Below are 18367 nucleotides of genomic sequence, written 5' to 3' on the forward strand. Positions count from 1 at the left end.
TGGCAGCCTTGTGGTAAACCTTTCGGACTATTTACCAACAGAACAAGAAATGTAGGTATTAGAGAAAGGGCTTGGCTTTGTGCCTACCAATCACCACAGCCCATTTACCTTTCGACAGGAATTTAATCAGTTCATGAGAAAGGTTCACCTACAGCAATTCTTTGAACATAACACACACGAACGTGAGGTTTCCGACTCAGGTTTGAGTAATAAATCTGTATTTTGTGTTCCTATAGCAGCCCAGAGTGCAGAGGCATTGGTATTCCAAAAAAAGAGTATTAAAAGAGATCAAGACTCTAGAACTACAGGCCAAGGGTAAGTGTACCAGAATATCAGTAAAAATGAACTACTTGCTTTGAAACAACTTTTTAAAAATCAAGACATTATAATACGCAAGGCTGATAAAGGAGGGGCCACAGTAATTCTGAATCGTGTTAATTATGTAAGAGAGTGCGATCGACAACTATTAGATCTCGCTTGCTACCAACTACTTACAGAAGATCCTACCTCTCGCTTACTAGATATGATCACCGTAAAGGTTTTGAAAGCACAAGAAAGAGGCTGGATCAGCAAAAAAGAATGTGAATTTTTGATCAAAGATAAACCTCAGATCCCGCAATTTTACATTCTGCCTAAAATTCACAAAGCAACCGTTAATCCTCCGGGGAGACCAATTGTCTCAGGTGTGAATTCAGTTCTTGAGCCTTTATCTAGATTCGCAGATACATTTCTTCAACCGTTGGTGAGGAAGATGGCTTCTTTTGTGATGGACACTACTCAAATCATCTCGGAGGTGGAAGGCCTAGAATTTGATCCAGACAGTGACTTCTTAGTGGGCCTTGATGTGGTTGCCCTGTACACTAATATTCCCCAACAATTATCTTTGGAGGTACTTGAAGAAAAACTGTTAAGGGACCATATTGTCAAAAACACCCCTGTATCATTTATATTATGGTGCGCTGAAATGGTCCTAGTAGAAAGTTACTTCCATTTCAACGGGGAGATCTATAAACAGATACAAGGCACCGCTATGGGCGCCACACTGGCGCTTAGTGTGGCCAATTTATACATGGAGGGTTTTGAAACCTCCATTATCTTGAATAACTCCAATCCGTTCGTTGAACATATCAGAAAATGGCGCCGTTATATAGACAACATTTTTCTGATCTGGAAGGAAGTGAACAGGCCTTGAAGGACTTTTTCGAGTGGATCAATGTACAGAACGGCTTTTTGAAATTCACCCATCAACATAGCAATACATCCCTGGACTTTCTGGACATTACCATTCTTTCAGATCCGGTTAAGAAAACACTTCTGATTAAACCTTATAATAAACCAACGGACAGGAACTCATTGTTGCACTACTCAAGTTTTCATCCACGCCATGTGCGTGATAATTTACCTCTAGGTCAGTTCCTGAGATTGAAAAGAAATAGTACCAACAGAAACGACTACCAAACCGAAGCTGCTAGATTGAAAGACAAATTGGAAGATGGGGGTTATCCTAAAAAGATCACCGAGGCGGCCTTGAAACGAGCAAACAACAACAACAGAGCGGCACTATTGGAACATAGGGAACAACGTACGCAACTCACACAGAAAGATCTGAATAAACGACTGGTATTTGTCAATACTTATAATCATCTCTCAAATGGCATTAAAAAAATTATAGGGAGGAATTGGCATATCCTGGAGAATGGGGAACAGCCGATTGCAAGTCTGATAATTGCCTTTAAACGAAGTCGTAATATCAAAGAGCTGCTGACCAGAAATGATATCAGTAGGAAACCCGCAACACAACCCACGTTACCACAACAGTGGGGGTTCCCTGATTTGACAGGACACACACCGTGTGGAAATTGCCAATGTTGTTCCTCCACCTTTAAAAGCACAGAAGTTGACATTGGTCTTCCAACTATGTGGCAACAAAAAAATGTCATCAATTGTAATTCACAGATGGTTCCCTATGCAATCTGGTGCCCTTGTAAGAAAATCTACGTGGGCAAAACAGAGAGAAAAATCAAAATTCGGATAGGGGAACATAAAAGCTGCATTAGAAATAAAACACGGAATGCACCCCTAGTAGATCATTGGATTGAATTTAATCACAATGTAGATGATATCAGCTGGACCGTACTGTATAAACTCACACGGAGTATGGACAGTAATAGAGACAAAAGAATTCTGTTGAAAAAAGAACAACAACTGATCTTTATTACGAACAGCATCACAAGTGGTCTGAACGACAAAATCGATTGGTGGATGTAGTGGGAACAGCCGAGTGTCAAATTTGTCATGACAGTCTTGATGCTTTTCATCTCTAGTCGTGACTATTTCGAAACTGTGTAAGGGTAATTCAGTAAGCAGCGATAAAGTGCCAGAGTCGATACAGGATGCTCTACTGTGAGCCTTTTAATCTGCACGTACCATTGCAGCTGAGATTTATGGCTACACACGTGTAACACATTGTGCACTTTATTATAACAAATTGCGCTTATTGGGTGGACAAACAAGTAGGATTTAACATTCCCCACCTTTTTCCTTTTAGAACCATTGACGTCCTCACCATGTAATCAAAGCCTCTGTCCGACGGGACCATAGAGATGCTGAAAAATCTTTCACGCATGCGCATATTAGTAATGTTGCTCTATATAAACAGGGGACGGTAACCACGTAAATAGATACCACCCCGGAACTACGTTACCATTGGGAGGACGTAGCTGGACTTGCGCAGCACTTATGTGACTCTCAGCTTTTCAACACTGGATAGACGCGGTTGGTTCAAGACGCGGGATGAGGACAGATGAATGAACGTGGATATTCGGAACCATAACAATGGTAAGTGCTCCTGTGGATATCCTTTTAGGATTAATCTGAGGCACTTGAGTTGGCAGAACCGTTCCCTGATGGCTTTATTATTCCCTGTTCTTCATGGTTTCACTAGCTTTTAATAAACAATTTAGAATGAGCGCGAATTTAACCACGTGAAACTGCTAGAGCAGGCGGTCAGGTAGACACCACTTAATCAGTCTCAATCTTTGCTAAACTAATTACAAGACTCCGACCTGTTGAACTGGACGTTCTTGCTTGCTTTGGATTCAATGACCGTACGGATTTGGACGTGTGAACGGTCGAGTTATTGTTTTGACCTCACCCGCCCCTCTTTGCTCTCTTTGTCCTTTTTTATCCGATTTAGAAACCCTAATCGGCCTATGCGGGATAGAGCTTCAGGAGTTAGGCTGGACAGAACTGTTACCTCAAGAAGTAGCGACAACTGAATAATAAAATAGAGAGTGACTTTGGAGCAGCCATTGACGGGTAATTCACAAGGCATTATTGTTTTAAATAACTATACCCTGGCTAAACATGCCGTTAGACACCAATGGTTTTCTTTTCCCTCTTCTCACCCCTAGTTGCCTTTTTTCGAGTCCGATGACATCTTTTTTGATCTCAATGTTTCAACAGCCCATCAACTAGGGGACATACTTTGACAGTCCAGAGGGGTGAGTGTTAAGGTGTTTATGGTGTTCAGAAAGGTAGATAGGGGTGGGGCGAAGGTGTTGTACCTTCATCCCGTTTGTTTCCTCACTACCTTGCCTAAGAAACAATGAATTTGAGATTGGTGTACGACTAGCTTTAGCCAATGGAAATGTTTGCTCTTCCAAAAACCTTAGGTAGATTTTGATTGATTGCCATGATTTAACCATGGCTGTTGTTGTATTTAGCAATAGACTGGGCCACTAATATGCCTATTTTTGTCTTTTGTGTTTTTGCTGCTCCTCGATAGGTGGTAGACTTCCCTTTTCCTTGCTATATGAACAGCGAGGAGATTACGAATCCCGAACAAGAAGATATTAGTTGAATCTTAAATTGAATTGTATCTATAGATTGTTGTTTTTATGTATAGATTTTATTATGAGCAACAACACTGTTGGTAGATTGAATGTGCAGGTTGTTTCTAACCTCCCAGTAAGCCCCTGATGAATTTCCTTAATACTGAAGACATGTACACATCGTATGGAAAGAAACATGTTGGGCAATTGGTGTGTGTGTTTTGAATGAAATTGGTGAATATGCTGAATTCTGAGAGTGAGTGAATAAGAGATGAAGTGAGTTGTGTGAAACCAGGTATGACCGTGTGCGAGATATTACACAGCACAATACACTTTACGAGCCTTTCAATTGAAATCACGTAGTACAATATACGGAGGTTCGAAAATGCTGCACATTATCTATTGATCTGTTTTTTTAGAGACTTATTATATATACTTATCAAGAAGTTAGTAAACGCACATTTTTGGTGTTACTAATACATTTTGTGTACAATTTACCAATAAAATATGTATATGGTTACATCTAAAGGGAGTATTCCTTGTTCTTGTGCCGATTAGTGGTCAAGAGGTAGGAGTAGTGACCACCGCGAGTGAGTGGCTATGAGTAGCACTGGCGGTGCTGTTTTTTGTTGTGAAGGGTTAATCCCTTGATGTTGGGGGTGTGCTAGTGCTCTTAGTCCCTCTATCTCTTTCTTTTGTTTGAATGATCGTATCTCTCCAGCCCTGAAATCTCTCCATTGGCTCCCAGAGAATGCAAGGATTAAATGTAAAACCCTCTGCATTGTCCACAAGGCTTTCTGGGGGCTGGGTCCAAAAAACCTTCAGCTATCCTTCCGCAAATACCTCTCCTCTCAAGCTCTTTGCTCCTCTATCTCGAACTCCCTCAGGGTCATTTGTTTCTCAAAGAAACAAGCTGGTGGTAGATCTCCGTCTTCGGCTGGGCCTTCCTCTGGAACAGCCTCCCTGCCACACTGAAACTTGAGGAGAACCATCTCTGCTTCTGGAAGCACCTCAAGACCTTCCTCTTTGCTTCTGCCTTCGCCCCCCCTGTCCCCTGCTGATCTGTTTCTCTCCCAGCACCATGCACATGGCCTACCGTCTGTATTCTGGGCCCAGCTACCTGCTAATCCTGAAGCCCTCCCGCACTGCCTCCGGGCCACCACTTGCCCTGGGGTCTGTATCTGTACCCATACAGCCACCCCTTCTTCTGCACTTATCAGACATATCCGGTCTGCTGCCTTAAAGCCAAGACTCCCCACTTGCTGGCTGCGCTACCACAGTTGTTGCCTTTATTATTTATTTATTACCATTTATTTTTATTTATCCGCTTTTCTTATTTGATCCGCACTTTCCCATTCTCCCCCTCCTTCTCCCATGCACTTTCGAGTTCTCAATGTCACTGGGCCTTGTAAGATCATTGTTTTGTTCCCCACTGTTCCCCTCCCCTGCCTTGCCTTGTTGCGCTCTGAAAAAGCTGTGTATGAGCGCAATATAAATAAAATATCAAATATCAAAAAATGTAGTCCTATGGGGATTTACACCGTCACTCGTAATCAGGCAATGACACCGGACCGGGTGCCGGAAACGGTATCAACATTTGACGGTATCCTGGCAGCTCTACCACCAGGATACCAGCAGGGTCAGAATGAGGCCCAATTTTCTTATAAACCTTTTCTGGTAAGACAAAAGCAGAGCTCTCATTCGTGTGGCATGCACCATTGATGCCTCCAATGAACGAAAACACAGGAGAGAGCTGGCTGGCTATCTGTTACTCTCTGGATACAGACCAGTATGCTGCCCTTCTGGAGAGCTGCTCACGCTTTGCTGCAGCCCAGCTTAATTATTCTCCTCCTATATCATTCTAGGCAGCCCACTACGTGCCCATTTGTAACTCTGCAAAACTCTCCACAATTCCGGGCGCACACTCAAAGCCAACTGGTGGTTTCACAAGTGAGGGACTTAAACTTTTTGTTGAACCATTGAAAAACTAATCCTTCCACATTGCTGTGACAATGGCACATGGTGACCCAGAATCGGAAATCAATGATGCTCTGGCACCATAAGCTTTGAATATACACACAGGGGCCACCTTGAAACCCCCACCCAACTCATTTTATTGCAAATGCAAAATCAAAGTTCACATGGTTGAGAAATCAAAGGATAATAAATAACAAGGTGGCAACAGAATCCCAGGTTTCGAAATTGGTGGGAGCTATTTAGCTCCTGGTTCTAGCCTAGGAGAGTCTAGTTAGGTTGACAACAACAGCTACCAGGAGCTACATTTGTCTCTACAGGCCGATTGGTGCCATACAAATATATCCATGTGGCATAACCCCAGTGCATTTAGGAAAGTGAATAAATGAGCATTAGGACCCTTACAGGAGATATTTAGAGCATAACGGATCATATATAAAATTGACAAAAAGTTATAGTTTGCATCTCAAGTGGGAGTTACATTTCTGGCACACTATAGAATAGCTCCTGCTTACGTTTGGATGCTGGATACACAGGAACTGCTTTTAGCTCTTGCAAATGATATGCTTATTTCGATCTCTGCAATCCCTATCATAGAACACTTGAGAAATTCATCTGACAATGCACTCAAAACAAATTAATGAGGCTTTGCTAAAACACTGCAAATATACAACTAACTCACATTCCCCATCCCCAAGTGTTTTGCGGTTCGTTTTTTGCTTCAAATATATATCACCTATCAGGGCATCACCTCTGCTATCCTCACCTCTGCTCCCAACTAGACAGCACCCTGCCCCACCTCATATACCATCTTGTCCTCCCCTCCTACTCCCAATCCAATCAAATCCACTCTCTCTTTGCCTCCACTGCAAACTCTCCCAAATCTGCCCCACCTCAACCCTCCCCACCGATCCTGAACTCTCCCCTTCTCCCACAACCACCCCCCGCCTTTCCCCACCTGGCTTCTCAGCTCATCGTTCTATCCCACTCCCTCCAAAATCAGCACTCTTTCCCCATCCACCCTAGACCTCCCCTTGCATCCCTTTCCCCTTCTATCGACCCTTTCCACCATTGCCCTGCACACCTCTTCCCAACCCACCCCCCCTCTGGGATTCCAGCTAGAAGTTTGCATCCCCTGCACTCACTTCCTACCCTCCCCCCTCTACTCCCCTTCCTCCCCACTCACCAAAACCTACCAACCCTCATGCACACTACCTGCTCTCTTGCATCCTCATCAACACCAGATCTGTCACCAACAACAAACACATCATTTTCGGCTTCATCTCCAGACATCCTCACTATCACTGAAACCTGGTTCTCTTGTCGACTTCGAACCCATTGCACATGAGGCTTTCCCCACAGACTACTCCCCGATCGTGCACAATTGATCGAGCAGAGCTGGAGGATTAGCCATTCTCTACAAACACCCCACAATCTTACACTCTGAGAAACAACCCTGCAACACTGACTGTGAATCATTGCTAGTGAAATTCCAACTGACTCCCTCCTTCACCCACAGTTTCCTACTCCTTTACAGACCTCCTGGCTACAATAGAAACTTTGCAGACTTCCTTAATAACTCCTTTTCAGCCATGCTCATACTCCACCCCTCCCTCACCAAGTTGGGGGATTTCAACATCTGGTTTGATGTCCCCTCTAGCCCTATGACCTGTCCACTCATTGATAACATGGAAGCCCTCAACATGACCCAACCGATATCAAACCCCACTCACATAGCAGGACACACCCTCAATGCTTTATTTGGCTCTACCATCTTCACTCTCACCACCTCCACCGTCTTGCCCACCTGTCTCACCAGCCCAAACCTCTCCTCCCCTGTATCTCTTTCGAACAAGGTCATTATAAACCCTGACCTTGCTGATGCCTTCCTATACTCTCTCCCAATCCTCACTCTCCATGAAGGACCACCCTCTATGGACCTTTTCGATCCAGTGCCCTCATCCCTCTCACCCCAACGAGGCATGCTTCCCAGAGAACAGGCCCTAATCCCAAGTTGTTCACTCCCTCCGTCAAAATCTATAAGCACCACCTGGAGCGCACATGGTGGGCCAACCCCACACCCCAGAACAGAGCAACTTATGCTAGACAGATCAGGGCCTATAGGACAGAAATTAAAAAAGCCAAAATATCCTTCTATGTAAACCGAATAGCTAATTTCCGTAACCCTAGCAGGGAACTCCACAAGATCATTGCAGAATTCAAGACTCCAAGCTATTCAACTCCCCCTGCCCCTACTCCCAAGTACTCTAAGATGCCTTGTCAGACCACTTTTAGAATACTGCTATCGAAAGCACTTCTCCATCAACAACAAATTAGCAGCATTCACCGCCAGTCTCCTCTTTCTCCTGACTGTGCAGGCAGCGTCGCAAGATCCATAGTTAACCATTCACTGACATTGGGCATCTTCGTTGCAGCGTTCAAAACCTCCCACATCCAGCCCCTACTTAAAAAGCCCATCCTGCCCCCCCCCCCATCTTCCATCCAATTACCGCCCAATCTCAAACACCCACTCCATAGCCAAACTCTTAGACCACACGGCATACACCTAGCTCTGCCACTACACAGGAGCTAACTCCTTACTCGACCCTGCTCAGTCTGGTTTCAGACCCCTCAGAGGAATGGAAACTTCCCTTGTCTCCATCTGGGATGACATGAAAAGAACAGCAAACTCAGAAGGCTGTGCTGCACTTATCCCCCTTGACCCAGTGTAGAAGGATGCTGCCTTCGACACCATCGACCACTCCATCCTCACAGACAGACTCCACTCTTTAGGCATCAGGGATTTTGCCCGAAGGCTCCTCCCTCCCTTCTCCTCCACCCCCTCCCTGTCTCCAAAGGGGTGCCACCGGGGCCCCCCCCCCCATCTTCAATCTCGACCTAAGCCCCCTCCCCGCACTCATCTGCTCTCATGACCAAACCTGCTACAACTACGCTGATGACACTCAGATCATTTTCAAGATTCCCAATACTGCGGCCTCCTTCCATCCTGACCTCGCCTACTGCCACTCCGAAATCGACCACTGGATGACTGCCAAACACCACCTCCTTAATCTGGGAAAAACCAAATAAAACCTCACTCTTCTCCCAACCCACAGCCTGGCCACCCTCCTTTTGACCTCCGTCTGTAGAACCCAGCTCAGCGAAAATCTTGGCATGCACCCTGGACTCAGATCAAACACTCTCTCACCACATCAACACGGTATACAGAACGTATTACCACCTCCACCATCCTCAGACAAATCCTACCCTCACAGAGTATCAAAAATCTTGGCTATCATCCTCTCTGCCTTCATACACAAGACTAAAACACAAAGCACAACATCTATGCCATCTATGTCATCACAAAGCAGCTACGTCCTACAACAAAACAAATCTGTGTAGCTGGACAAATAATGAGTATCTAATACTCGTGCACTGTCCGGACCACCTCTCAGTACCCATCCACATGCCTGACCATCATCCGTAGCACACTGGGGCTCGGCCTTCCCACCAAATGCACACACGCATTCTAATCCTTCTGCCATACCTTGGACTTTGGTCCCCCGAGGGCGTTCCGCCCCACAAGCGCGTTGAGACCATACAATGGGATAAAGGTGCTATATAAATGACAAACTACTACTAATACTACTAGTACTACTACTACAGCAATCAAGCATCATGGCATTCACCTTGTATTGGGATCAAAAGGAAAGCAATTTGAAAATATAAGGCAATACATCTAGAAATTAGAAGAGGACGTGGCAGTCATAAAGAAAGCATTTACACCACAGACAGCATATTTAACAAACAGAAGATTAGTCTGTTTAACAAACATGTACAGCAGGATTATGACAAACAAGGTGCATGGTTTCTTTGTGTTGTCTCCAATTTAAATGAACAGTTAATGCAAGGCTGCTATTTACCCAAAGAGAGTAAGGCTCCATGGATTTCTTTCATCGCAATTTTGTACAGCTCCTTTTGCCATTCTTCTAAAAGATGCCAGGCCTCCTGAGAGAAATAGATGGCAACATCCTTGAACGAAACAGCAATCTGAAAATCGGAATGTACAACATTAACATAATCACGCTCACGAGAACACATTGCATCATTGCAGAGGGCAGTTTAAAGCTTGTGAGAAATTGAAGGGGCCCCTGAGGGACCCTCAAATGTGGAAACAAGGCACAGTCACCACACACGAATAGATACACCAAACACGAGGTTCTGTTTCCAAAATCTAGGGTTTATTGCAATACAAATAGTCCCAATTGGCCAAGTGGTCCCACGCCCCGCGACGTGTGTCTAACAGACCTCGGGGGATGCAAGCCAAAAAAGAGTCGTACATCAGTTACATATATACAAAAGGAGCACCTTACAATCAGCAATGACACAATTGATGCCGCCCCCAATTCATTCCCCTTTGAATTAGAGGCGATGATTGATCATCATGACAAATATGACACTTCAGACCACCATATTTAGTAACAGGTTGAAATCTCCATTTTTACAGACACCATTCTTTGTTTGCGAGAACACAGCGTTTCTGTTTTCCATAGGCAAGCTGTGCGTAGGAGACTGGCACATACCAGGCCTCCCTATCTCTAAGTTTCGATTCTCGCTCTAGAAGTCAGCCCGCTCTCCTGGGCCTCACTGGGCTCAGGAAGAGGGGGGCTGTAAAGAAGAACATAATTCAACTCTTTAAATGCTAGTCTCGTACATTGCTATTCTTTCAAGAGACTCGCTGGCATTCATGTACTGATTAAATACCTCACTCCCTGTCCTCAAGGATATATGAGGGAGGGAATCGGGCATTTCTGTCTTGACTCCAGCGTGATGTTTCAACATGTTTTCGTAGCCTTGGACCATTGAAGCGAAATAATATCTACAGCAAAGCAGCTTTACATGAGGCAAAGTGGCAACGTTAGAGAGAGCAGAGAGAGAAAACAAAATGGCGATTCTGGTCATCTTAAAATGGCTTCACTCTAGTTAAACTAATAGCTACGTAATAACTAATGACTAATGAATATATATTCTTATACTGTAAATGGGGCGTTGGTCTTCGGCCTACCAATTATCATTCATTTCCGGACCCTCAAGGGGTGCTTAGTTTTTCTGGACTTTTTTTTTATTCACCATAATTGGAATTATTGTCCTTCAGGTTCTGATTCGGTCTGCCTTTTACTAATCCACCCTTAAAAGTCCAGCAGGGAAACACCACTGTACCAAGAGAGTAATTGACCTATGCTTTTTTTCTCTTGGTCTTTTTTACTACAGGGGTCACTTAACCGCCCTGAAGAAGGCGGCTTCCACGTCCCTCTAATCTTGATACACGATGGACGCCATGGCCGCCGAAACGTCAGTTTTCAAGCAAGGGGGACTTATGTACCTACTTAATTTGGTTTAGTGAGACAATACTGCATATGGATTGTTACATTTCTAGATGTGGGACTCCCACCTACATAACCCCTGCAACGTTGGCATATAACCAGTTGGCATAGGCATATAACCAGTTGGCATAAAACCAGTTGGAATCATCTGGCACATAACCAGCTGGGATTACTTTGTCCCAATATAAAGTGATTGATAGCTCTAAGACTACTGGATCAACTTAGGAATTTGTTTCAACGCAAACACTTGTGAAGAGCATAAGTTGTTGATCAGTATCGATTTTTCTGTTCTATGTCCAATTTTTTGAATTTCTCTTTATTACACTATTTTTAAGTTGCATTATTGTTTTTTTGGAAACATTATGGTCTGTCTTTGTTTGTAATTAATGTAAAATGTTTTGCACAAATTTGGTAAATACGTGTGTTCAATACAAGTTATTTTTTTTTACAACCCCTCGTGTGTATGTGGGTTTTCCTTCTGGACTTGTTCCTTTTTGGGTTAAAGATTTCTTTCAAGATACATTCGATAAGTAAAACCAGTGAAGGTTCCTTGATTTTACAAATTGGTCATGCTTTATTCAATGACACACAATCAAGATGAACCCTTCCCAGTAGCAGTACTAGTTTCTGTGTATTAGTATATTTTGTACCCGAGTCTGCTACTCCTCACCACAGGTACACCGAATATTTGGGTGTAGTTTTTCTGGACTGACAAAATAAGCATCAATAATGTATTTGCCATGGCTAAAGTAAGAGTGAATGAAAAGGCATCCTTGATTAGTGACAGAAAGATATGCAGTGGAGCTAATGAGCACTGTGAATCTATTAGGAGGTTTTACTATAAACAAACAGTGGTGTGGGGTTTAGAAAGACCAACATTTAGCAGACAGGTCAGTTTTCCACAAAGGACCAACCCAATTGTCACTTGTAAATAGCCCCAGGGCACCGATCAGAAAAGATGTACCATTTCAATTCTGAAAACATGCTAGGAGGTACTTGTGATTATCAGTCAAGGTATAAATGTGCATTAGGGTGTCTGGACCCCAAACCCATCCTCATTTGTTCCAAGCGCACACAGCTGGCCTCCCTGGGCTCTAGACAGAGCCTGCAAAGAGGCATGACCATGTCCTATCCTCCTAAGTGGGAGAAAGACCATCAACAAAGGCAAAAATTGCAGAGACTGGGATTAAAACAAGGGTAGTCATATCGGCAATTGTAATAGCCACAAGGCAAATTTGCAGTAAAAATAACATTTTCAGTGGTGCACCAGTACAAATATGTATGGAAGCATGTATGGAAGACACAAACAAAGGAGCGAGAACACACTTTCAAGAAAAAGAAACAGGGTCTCCCTGCACTTGCATCCTTTAAGCAGTGTAAGGAAGGCATGGTTATCAGAAGCACAACAGACACAAGGAGTATAACACAAGAGTGTTTATTAAACAGTTTAATGGTGAGAAAAAACAAAGAAAACGCTTTCCTTGTGGTGTCTTGTCAAAACAAACCGGCCTATACTAAAAAACCTATTGCCAAATCCTTAGTCTATATAAAAAAAGGTGTGGGACAATGGTATGTATAACAAAAGAGTGTAGTACAAACTAAAATGTCCAAAAGGGTTTTGATAGTTCAGGACTGCTGAACTAGTGTACTCCCTTCCCCACGTTACATCAAGATACAAGGCAGAACAGTGGCAGGACTGTGAGCACCCCTAGGCATCAGGAAGCAGTTTCTTCAGAAAAGGCAGGATTCCTTGAATCAATGTCCTTTGCTTGGCGTCACAAAACATTCCCAACCTTTCACCATGCAATACTCTCCTCTTCCCCGGCTTCCTCTTGATACCGCCTTCGTTGGGTTCATCTTCGTTTTTACACCACTGTTCAGTCACGTTTAACAAAAAGCGGGATTCACTTTCCCTCGCTTTCATTTGGCATCACTCTGTCGGGTTTACACTTGCCTTTACAACATAGTTCACTTAGCGTTACTTTACAATTGTTCACTTTGTTTCCCACTTGTCAAAGACTTTTGATTGTACGAGGATTTTGCTTGCACCTTCGTATGACCACTGACGTTCTTTTACTTGGGTTGGCCTCTCCTAAGGCATTCTGGTATTTGCAGTCTTACCAATTATCTTAATTTCAATCTAGTAGTTTCACTCTGGATGCTGAGCCTTTCCAGAAGGTAATATTCCATTACCGGACCACTCCGTTATTCTTAGCATATTTCAGTCTTAAACACATTAGCAATGTTGCAGGCTTCCCTTGTAGTTTTCTACGACACGTGCAGCTTCTGCATTCATCATTCGGGTTACAATGTACTTTCGCTCGCGGTTTCACAAAACCCTGCGAGCCTCATCAAATGCTTTGGTATCTTTCACTTGATAACGCCAGCCGGTCTCATGGTTCACTCACCGGTAGCACTCGATACAAATCGCCCAGCTTTTCCTTGAAGCCAAGGCTATCGGCACAGCACAGCTCGCCTCCTCCCAACTTGTCATTCACCCAAAGGAGGACCCGCCTTCACATTGTGCGCTAGCGGGGAGGTTTCCTTTGAAAAGTCTGTGCAACCTTCACTCAGCATCTGGCCGGACTCTTGGCCCCTTCTGCTCTGTTTCCATACTCGCTCCAATTTCACGGGATCTGTTCTTCTGCCGCTTTGCTGGTTCTGCTCGCCTTGCCTCCCAGGTGCTCTCATGCTCCGCCTGTTATCCCAGTGGGGAAAGGGAACGGGATTCAGGTGCGAGTCATCAAAATTAAGTGCCTGACCCTAATATTGGGACATGTCAAACGTACTGGTTGTTTGCAAGTCTGTCTTTCTCTGAAGCGCTTTGTCCATGCAGCAGATCAGAGTGTGTGTAGGAAAGGGGGGCGGGGGGATTAGGTTCCCAGATAGTATACAGAATGAGGATGTTCTAAGGGGAAATGGGTGTAGGGATACTGTGTCTCTCCTCCAGGTGTCTAACCCCCCCCCTCCCATCCACATGATCCTCACGCACTGGTCCACCACCGGGGTCTGGATACAATGGCGATGGCCATACCCCGGCCACCTGGATGACAGTTCCCAAGGGACTAGAGGGTGAGATAGCCTTCGGTTTCTCACAGCAGGCAGTACTACGACACAAAGTAAAATGAGGGGCAGGTGGCAGTGTCCCCAGGTACTGGGAAACCTAGGAACTGACCAGTGCTTGACCAAGAAGTGAGCTGTAGAAGAAAGTGGGAAGGGGAAAGACTTTTTTTTTAATTTTTTTTTTTTTTTAAAAAGGCTCACTTGAGATGAGGAATCTGGAAAAACCAAAAGAGCCAGCAAACATGCTAATCTTTCTCAGGACAGATCTCCTGTTCCAGTTGGCTACACATTCTGTAAAAGGTTATTAGTATTGCCATTCTAGTTCACAGCCTATGCTCAATGGTGACATTAAAGAATGTAATCCAAAGGAGTGGGATACCTCTTGTTTTAAAGGCAAAAGTCCACAGGTGATTGGACTAAGACAAGCCTGCATGAAGGAGTCTAATCCTTGTTCTTGACACAAGTTGTCTTTGCCCTCTGACATCTGAAAAAGTGCTTTATGCTAAAGGAAGTGGAGGGGACAGAAAGGAAGAGAGTATATAGCGAAAAACAAGATGGTGAAATCTTCCTCTAGCAATACTGAGCTCCCTGTCTAAACTAACTCTGCCACCTTCCATTGTCATTTTTTATTATTTTTTATTTATTGATTACATTTATCTAACGCCCAGACCCGGGGGTATCACGGCATTGGTATGGACAACTGGCAAATAGGGTTACAGAAAGGTTTAGACATATTTGTTAAACAACCAGGTTTTTAGCAGTTTTTCTAAGGCTGTGTAGGACTGTTCATATCTCATAGACATCGGTAAAGAATTCCAAAGTGTGGACACTGACACAGAAACTGACGCCGCCTGCTCTCTTTTTTCTGTATGGAGGAATGCATAGAATGGTAATGGAAGCTGATCGTAGTGAGCGCACATGTTTCGTGGTGATGTTGAGTTATTCGGGTGCATTTTTGTAGAAGCAGCGGTGTGCAATAGACCGTAATGTCGGAGCCATCAATTTAAAAGGTAGAGAGGAAAGGTGAGCCTACAATGAGCAGCTCTGCTTTGGCATCGTTGAGACAGGGGTTTTGGGAGGCCATCCAATTTTGTAAGATACTGTATGTTCTGTTTATATTACTAGAGTCACAGGTGTGGTTGCCAGAGATGGGAATGAGGATGTGTGTGTTATCTGTGAAGTTAGTGTAGAAGATTCAGAGAGAGTCAAGCAGATCTAAGAGTGGCTTAGTTTAGGTGTTGTAGAGGGTGGGGGAAAGGCATGAGCCTTGAGGATGCCAAGAGGTGCTAAAATGGGATGAGTAGCCGCTTCACCAATGAAGAACCTTAAGGGGTGGTTACTGTGAAAGGATTTAATCCAGGTTGTGGCCTGAGCTGAGAAGTGGAAGTGAGAGCTGAGGGTCTCGCATAGGGTGTCATGATCAACAAGGTCAAATGCTGAGGAGAGATCCAAGAGGAGGAGAATGGCTAGATTCCCTGAATCGCAGATGTAATCCATTTATATTGTTAAGTCAAGCAGTGCTGTTTTGGTGATATGCTTCTGTCTAAAACCACATTGTCTAGTACCAAACAGGTGATGTTTTTCTAGGTATATTTGAACTTGGAAGTAGGTTATCCGGTCTAGAATTTTGAGTAAGGAGGGGACTATGGTGATGGGGCGGTAGCTGTTGGATGGCGAGGCCAAGAGGTTTCTTTAGAAGTGGGCTGACCAAGCAGATTTTATGCTTGTGGGGACTTGGCTCAAGTGCACAGAGTTTGACTTTCTGCGCTGGACAGGTGTTGCCCATGCAGGGTTTTAGAGCTATTGTGGAGGTTATGAGGGGTGGGGTGTCTGCTGCAGAGATGCTCAAGTGCTCTTTTTTTCTGCATAAAGTGACCAGTTCCTCTGAGGACCAGATATTTGTGGGTTTGTGGAGCTTAGGCATTTTCCCTTTAAGTGGAGCATGCTCATCCATGGTGAGGAGGAGGCTCAGATGGTAGCAATTAGCTAAGTATTGTGGTCTCATGGTGCTAGGCATGGTATGGGCAGTAAGCACGGTGATGAGGGTGGGCAAGAGAATATCATGTGTAAGCTTGCGTGTCTTGCAGACTAGAACTGGTAGCTCAGGGGGTGAAACTGTGGTTGCAGGTTTGGCAAGTAAGAGTCTGAACTCCATGAGGGAATGATCAGTTCACAGTACTGTTTTGAATGAAGCGATGGATATGGTGGTGTTAGCAGTAAGGATCCAATCCAGAGAGTGTCCTTTGATGTGGGTGGGGGAGGGGACCAGTTGAGAGAAGTTCATGTCACTTAATGCTTGCATAAGGGCAGAGGTTTTTGTGTCAGCTGGGTCGCTGAATCACAGGTGGAGGTCCCCCAAGAGGATGAATTTGGTCGTGGGTTTGATGAGCGCGGTGATCAAGAGCAGAATATCTGAATCCGGTTGACTCAGGAAATTAGGCTGTCAGTACATGAGGAGCAGGTTGAATGGGTCCGATTTGAATGGATAGTTTAGCAATGAGAGCAACGCCACCTCCTGGGGTGTTAGTGCGATCAGCTCTATGGATGGTGTAGTTGGGGTGGATGGCTAGGGAGAGCATTGGGCCTGAGGCACTGTGGAGCTAGGATTCAGTAATAGCCAGGATCTCCAGGTTATGGTTGATAATGCCATTGATCTCAATGGCATGAGTTCCTAAGAAGCATGCGTTTATTAAAGCGCAGTAAGTTCAGGCAACAGTTTGGCACGTGAACTGTAGGTTACAGCATCAGAGGAGTGGTGGAATTCCCTAGTGGGTAAGGTGAGAGGAATGGGGGGTTGGGCGGTGCGGGAGCAGAGTCTGGAGTGTCTGAGCTCTCCTAATATGGGAAGGGAGAAAGTGGGCAGCGGTGTTGGTGAGTGCGCCGTTCTGGTTTTTAGTTTGTGGAATCTGTTGGCCCCCCTTGCATGGGTAGGAGCAATTATTTGTCAGAATGTGTGAAACACTGTGCTTCCCTGGATGTTTGGTTGAGTGTAGGCTGTCGAGAGAGGTTTGGCCGGGTGCTCGTAGTACAGTGGGCTAGACTAGTTATGCATCGGTTGACTGAGGTGTGGGAACTGCAGGCCGAGGCAGTTTAGTTTAGCACAGACTAGCTGGGTGAGCAGTGTCAGTGGTGGTACCTGAAGCAAGTAGGGCTGTGGTAGTTAGCATGCTGTAACTGGCGGGGGAGCTGGTCATGCCTATTTTGGAAGGTGGTACTTTACCTAGGGGCTGTATTATGGGTGCTATAATGCCTGCTGTGGCTTGTACCGGAGGGGATATGCTAGGATTGTGTAACAGTGGTGTTGGCCTGGTTGAAATTGGGCGAGTTGGGGGTAGCCTCTGGTGGCTTGCCTGTCTTTGTGCTGGTAGTAAGGAGCGGTGTGGTTTGTTGGCCTTAGTGGTGTGTTCCTTAGAGGCTGCATGGTTAGTTGGGTGTCGGGTGTAGCCATAAGCATTGTGTAGTCTGTGCAGGCCCTAATGGGGCCTGGTGAGTTGGTTAGCACATGCAGTACAGGGAATTTCACTGGTGATGCAGATGTGCAATTATTAGCAGCGTGCCTTTTGGGCTGGGCATTTGAGGAGAAGGCATTCAATAGCGTTAGTACTCCAAGGTGAATGAGTAGAACGGGGTGTTCTGCCAATTCTGGTGAGGGAAGCGCCACAACATTACTGTGGTGATTGAGCGATCCAGGTATTGAATGGCTGTTGTCGGCTATCGTATAAAGGAGCTCTTGGCACCAGAGATAGGAAGGGAGTGTGAGGAGGCAAGAGGCGGATGCTGGAGGAAAGGGGAGGTTGTTAATAGCATCGTTGGATGCGCATGGCGTGGGTACACGCTTGAAAAAGTGGAGGTAGAAAACTAGTAGGTGGCAGCATTCGGGGGATACACTGATTTTACAGACAAGTAGTGACGGTTCAAATATACAGTTTTGTTGCACTCCTAACCTTGGAGTGAGCTGAATAGGGCTTGCAGGCCATAGAAGTGGGCCATGTGAATGGATCTGTCACGACCCTCGCCCAAAACCCCTTCTCGCAAATCCATTGGCCAGGTGGAGTCAGGACTCGGGCCTCTAGAGCCTGGCATCCTCTTCAAAAGCCCTCATGGGGCCAGTCC

General features: G+C 44.9%; 1 protein-coding gene across 2 annotated transcripts in view; it reads right to left on the minus strand.

The window, feature by feature from the left end:
• LOC138481143 (zinc finger protein 34-like) overlaps positions 1 to 18367 on the minus strand; it is a 608256-nt gene that overhangs the window by 480901 nt on the left and 108988 nt on the right. For both annotated transcript variants that reach the window (XM_069613071.1, XM_069613070.1), the window contains exon 3: positions 9731 to 9857. In XM_069613071.1, coding sequence (XP_069469172.1) covers positions 9731 to 9857 — 127 coding nt within the window. The remainder of the gene's footprint in view (positions 1 to 9730; positions 9858 to 18367) is intronic.

This window comes from Ambystoma mexicanum, chromosome 5p (genome assembly GCF_040938575.1).
Source record: "Ambystoma mexicanum isolate Mex_15411 chromosome 5p, UKY_AmexF1_1, whole genome shotgun sequence".
NCBI classification, from domain to species: Eukaryota; Metazoa; Chordata; class Amphibia; order Caudata; family Ambystomatidae; genus Ambystoma; species Ambystoma mexicanum.